The 5942-nt window shown below is 33.0% G+C and overlaps 1 protein-coding gene across 1 annotated transcript; it reads right to left on the bottom strand.

Moving 5' to 3' along the window:
• Positions 1 to 1284: 1284 nt before the first annotated feature.
• LOC143579952 (CRIB domain-containing protein RIC4-like) lies at positions 1285 to 3000 on the bottom strand. The gene is made up of 3 exons (XM_077063120.1): positions 2648 to 3000; positions 2383 to 2505; positions 1285 to 1552 (listed from the first exon to the last, which is right to left on the bottom strand). Exons 1-3 carry the CDS (start codon positions 2775 to 2777, stop codon positions 1305 to 1307), a joined length of 501 nt encoding a protein of 166 aa, XP_076919235.1. The 5' UTR covers positions 2778 to 3000; the 3' UTR covers positions 1285 to 1304.
• Between the last annotated feature and the right edge of the window lie 2942 nt (positions 3001 to 5942).

Below are 5942 nucleotides of genomic sequence, written 5' to 3'. Positions count from 1 at the left end.
GTTTAAGACAAACATTTTGCTGCATGTTTAATTTCTTTTAGTTTCGGTATTGTTCTGTTTTTGCTAGCATTGTGTTACTAATTCTTTTAATTAATAAACTATTTTCAGCTAGAGGTGCAAATCCTAACCAGTTAATCTAACTAAAACCGATCCGAATTTGAATCAGGAGAAACCGGTTCGGTTATGAAAATAACCACAGTTTAGGGTTTTCAAGTGAGGGACGGATTTCAAAAAGGTTAACCGAACCGGTTTTTTAACCTGGTTACAATGGTACTGATATTTACTTCCAAAACAAAGTAGGAACAGAAACTGAATATTGACTTTAACTGGTTTTGACTGTTGACGAAAGCTGGTTTGGTTGATAAACGAGGTCCTGAAACCAAGTTAACCAGTATTTGCATTGCAAGTTTAAAAAACGGTTAGTGGTATTGGGTCCAACAGCTCTGAGCGTTAGTAGTATTAAAGCAGTTGGAGATGCAAGTTGAAACCCTAAATCAAGTTCCTCCAGAAGACAATCAATCTCCGTGACTACCACCGTCTTCATTCCATTAAGATATTGGAGGAACACATATCAATCAACAGAAAGCCATTGCTCTGTCTCAATCAGCTTATGGCTCGCTATGCTGCCCACATCTAATCCTATTTTACACACTACACTCATTAATCACAACGTAATTATTATTATTATTATTTTTTAAATTCAGACACGTTAGCAATAGTATTGTAGAAATTGGAGTAGCGACCAAGGATGTTAAAGTCGCTAATCGGGTGGGTATTAGTGATCCATTGGGATTAATTTGATGTATAATTTTTAGTGTTATATACACACAATTTCATACGTAGTTTTTCAGTTATATATAAGCATACGTACTTTGGCCAGAAAATTGACTAGAATCTTTCTGGAAATTGCTGTTTTTGGCTAGAATCTTGCCTGCTAATTAGTTCTGATTTTGGATTTGACCGTTGACCAATTATGTGATTAACTAGCCTAAAATTAATCAGTAGCTATTAATCGCACCTACTCAAAATTTTTACAACACTAGTAGAGACTAGGAGTTAATCATGATTAGTAAGGATTAATTGGATTGAAATTAATTTGTAATTTTCAAATTTTTACGACATATCTTTACCAAATAGCGATTTGGGTACCGACTAGCAATTAATCGGTGCCTGGATTTTACACACACATGATTTTTTTTCATAAAATCATGAATATATTTCACACATGAATTGAAACAAAATAGGTCTATAAAAGAATCACTTCCATTTGGATCATTGTTTCTGAAATGATACAAATATGGTAATTAAGTGTTTTTGGTTGGGGATAATAGTGGTGGGTTGTTCTCTGATTGTGCAGTCATTACATGTTCAAATTGTTTGAGTGAAATAGAAGGAAATGAATGTATTTCTGGTGTTTCTATATTCTCCCAGTTTTTGATTGGGTTTGTGGTCATGGATCCATCATATCCTATGTGTGTCACATGCTTTACATCTGTTGGGTATCCAATTTCCAGCTCTTTTTCCATTTCAATTTCCTCCACATCTTTGTATTCTGAAACAATTTGTAACAACAAAATCAACCATAGTTTTCATCTGTCATAAGTTAGAGAAGTCAGGGTTTGGCTTGTTTCAAGCTCTTTTTCCAAAGCTTGAGCTTAGCTTGTGAGTATAGGTGCACAGGTTAATGGGTTAGTTGAAAACCGGTTAGTGGTCAATGGTCAAATAACTGGTTAATCAGGTCGGGTACTACTCGGTTTGAGTCAAGAAATCTCTACCTTGTATAACCGGCTTTAGGTATAACCGAACCGGTAAATAATGGAAAAAACCAGTTTTAAAAAAATAATAATAATAAACAACCAAATAACTGGTTCGGTTAACCCGTTATTAAGAAGGTTTCGGATATAAACCGGTTCTAACAGCTGGGTTGAATCGGGTGTACTAACCAGTTTTTTGGACCGGGTACCAACCAGTTGGTGAATCGGGTATAAACCGATTAGTTTTTGCACCTCTACTTGTGAGTCGGGTTTATAATTTTGATTTTGGCGTGTTTATTATTTGTTAATACATTTTTTTTTTAAAATACTGTTTTATATTTTGAGAAAATAATCTTGATGAGCCGAAGTTTGACTCTGTGTAGTACATTAAACGAAACGAGCCAAAGCTTAGCTCGGGTTTGGCTGTGTAATGTGAAATTAATACATAGAAGTCTAAGTTAGTTCAAACTTTAAAATACACTAAATGAGCTTTATTTGAGACTCGGCCTCGGTTTTGCCTATCTTGAGCTTTTTATCAATCCGGCCTGTCTCATTTGCACCCTTGATCATAGTCAGATAAAAGGGGATCCCAATGCTTTTATGCATATGTTTAGATAATGTTACTTACTTAGAATTCTTGTAAAGCTTTTGAATGTCTCCAAGATTAGCCTTTGGATCCCTCTTGGGATGGTTGATCTGCTCACAATTCCCCAAGATTTCTTGAATTGCATATTAGATGACCTTTTTCCATCTGGTATCCATGAGAAATTAAAGAAGTTAATTACAACACAATATAAGCTTACAATGAAATGATGGTTTTAGAGAGAGATGTATAATAATAATAATAATAATAATAATAATAATAATAATAATAATAATAATAATAATAATACTTGGTGCATGATGCATTGGTTGAGTGTTTTGTGCTCTGCATTTGTTTGATTCAACTGCACCTGTGGTTGACTTTGAGATGCATCCCATAGAAATTGGAAGAACAAGAAACCTTTCCATGACATCTTTCATGACTTTGGATCTAAAATGAAACAGCTAACTACCACTGAGAGATTTAAGAGGTTTTTGGTTGAATGTGATAGGGTAGGTTTTCCTAACTTGGGTTGAAAGCTATAATCAAGGTACATGTTACAACTGTAATATAACATTTGTAGAAACTTGATTATGCTGTTGGGTTTGGTGTGGTGTGGTGTGGTTAGTAGGTAGGTTAAGCTGTACAACTCAACCAACCATGTAATCATTGCTAGGGAAATTGTGGGTTGAGTTCTTATTATTAGCCCACTAACCAAACCAAACCAAACCAAACCAAACTGTTGTTAAGCTTTTGGTTTCTCTGACTTTCCATCTGATTCATCATTTGGGCATATATTTTATGTCTAATTAACATTCGTTTTTTACTATATTATTTTATTCTAAACAAGTAATTGACCCTAGTGGTATTTTAAACTAAATTCAATTTTTCTTTAACCGAACCCAATTTGGTTATGGAACAAACCGAATTAAACCAAATAACAACTTTGCCTATAGTTAATTTATGTTTGTGTTTCGGACCATTTTAGTTCCGTATACAACATCAAAATCAAATATTTGAACAAACCCAACATATCCTAAACCAAAAGTTTACAGCCATTATAAAACATCCAAACCAGAAAATAGTCATAAACGTACAAAAACATAATAAACATCCAAATCGGATAAGAATCTTAACATACTAAACCATAATAAATATTCAAACTTGACCAGACAAAGATCGGCTCTATTTTGAAGAAGATTGAGCTGAATCATAGAAATAATTAATAAAGGCTCAAATTTGTGAGTTTTTTCTCAATATAGTGTTAGTGAAAAATGTATTTACTAAAATGGTGTTGGTTTAAAAATATTTACCAAAATGGTGTTTTAGTCATTTATTAATTTATCTCTCCTAATTTTATTGGATTACATTAACTAAATAATTATTGAATTAATTATTATATTAACTATACATATTTACAATTTTTAACCACTTTATTTATTTAAATGAAAGGTAAAACGAAAATAATTTTTATAACACAACTTTTATCATATCTTAACACTAATATTTTTTACTTCGACATGGATCAAAGAATATAAATTATTTAATCAATATTTTTTTTTTATTTCACATTGTTCTTTTTATGCATAGGTAATACAAAATAACTAAAATTCTTAAATATGTCATAAATTACTAAATAATTTAAATAATATTAGTTAACTCGTTATAAAATTTATAATTTCTAGATATGGCAAAGTCAGTAACATTTTTAATTTAAATATGAATTTTATACGAATGTCTATAAACGATTACGTTTGTATTTGTAAAACATGATTATAATTTCTCTTTTCTGGTATATTTTAGCATCGTAGGTTTAACTAGGAAAAAAACATATTTTTAAATAACTTTTTATCAAAGTAAACTTATACATTTCAAGTTATATTTATATCATGTCAAGAAAATACGTTGCCATAAAATTACAAATTAAGAGATTAAAAATACTGAAAGAAAATCCATATCTTAAAAGTAAGAGATTTATACTGATTCACTTTTATTTTAATTATATAATAATAGTGTTGTTTTGTTCTAGGTACAATTTAAGTATTAGGAGAGAAAAACTAACATGTGACTAAAACAGTAAGCCCTGTTTGTTTTTGCCTATTTTCTTTGAATAGAGGAAAACGTTTGATTCGGTCAGACGTAATCAGACGTGGGGCTGTTTGTTTTTTTTTCTGGCATTAAGAGGTTCAGCGTCTTAATAGCATCTGAACCAGTAAGAGCTTTTAGTGGGTCTGAAAACCTCTTAACCCAAAAAAACATACGTTTGTCTCCGGCCTCCATTAACTTTTAACCTGGAGACTAGGCTCCATCTCCGACGACTAGAGGTTCGTCTCTAGCCTCCACCTCTTAATGATTCAGATTTCGGACATTTGAACCACCTCTTAACATTCATATGTGGTATTCAAATTCAGATTTAAATCTCTAAAAAAACAAACGGGGCCTAATTTTGGTAAATATTTTTCATTTAACACCATTTTGGTAAAGACAGAATTATAGAAATTGTCCTGTATGTTTGCATCAAATTTCAGTGGTTGTCCTTTATCTTCAAAAATAACATAAATTGTACTTTACTTTTCGAAATGTTACATCGTTTGTCCTTTTGGCCTAACCCAGTTAGTTTTCTCGTTAAGTTAGGTCATGTGCGTTACACATGAGAGCAAATTTGTCAATTTACCTATTTAATTATAAACATTTTACAAAACAAATTAAATAACTTGATATATATATATATATATATATATATATATATATATATATATATATATATATATATATATATATATATAAATATAAATTAACCCACCCACCACCCATCTTCTTCTTCTTCCTCCCTTCCTGCCACCAAGGTCCCTCTCCGGTGAGCCACCGTCGCCGCCTTCTATTTCGACAACGAAGACCATCTCCACTCCCACTAGAAATCACCTCACAATCCACCACCACCAACACCCACAAACACCCCCTTCCACTACCATTGTCCTCAACACAACCATAAAAACCTGCCACGATATTCCAACTTAAACATTGTCGAGGTCATACATAGCATATTACAGGACTCAAACGAATGAAGCTAGCAAGTTACAAGTATTCCGACTCAACCACAATTTCCTGCAACAGTATTACGGCGACGGTATTCCGATTCAAACAAAGGTGGCTAGCAGATTGCAGGGCTTAGACATAGCAGATCTAGCTAGGGCTGATGTCTATGGTTCTGATTTGTGGCTATTTTGTAAGATATTATCCAAATCTAGAGTGTTGCGGATAGCTAGGGTTTCAATCTGGGTTTTTTAGTGAGAGATGATGCAGATCTACCGGCGGCGGGTTTTTGGGGTTCCGGTGAAGGGGTGAATGATGATGGAATTATTATGTTACAGCGAAGGTGGTTGGGTGTAGTAGTGATAGAAACGATAAACGGGAGGGTGAATATGTGTAAGTTGCAAAGGTACGGTGGTGGTTGTGGTGGTCGGGGTTAACGGGAATGGTGGTTGTTTGGTGGTGGTTTACGGGAATGGTTGTTTGTTTTTTAAAATGTTTATAATTAAATAGGTAAATTGACAAATTTGCCCTCATGTGCAACGCACATGACCTAACTTAACGAGAAAACTAAC

The sequence above is a fragment of the Bidens hawaiensis genome, unplaced genomic scaffold (genome assembly GCF_021521415.1).
Source record: "Bidens hawaiensis isolate Kalapana, Puna unplaced genomic scaffold, B.hawaiensis_p1.1 tig00030171_1, whole genome shotgun sequence".
NCBI classification, from domain to species: Eukaryota; Viridiplantae; Streptophyta; class Magnoliopsida; order Asterales; family Asteraceae; genus Bidens; species Bidens hawaiensis.
Note: the sequence above shows the minus strand (reverse complement) of the source record. Positions and strands in the feature narration are given on the sequence as shown.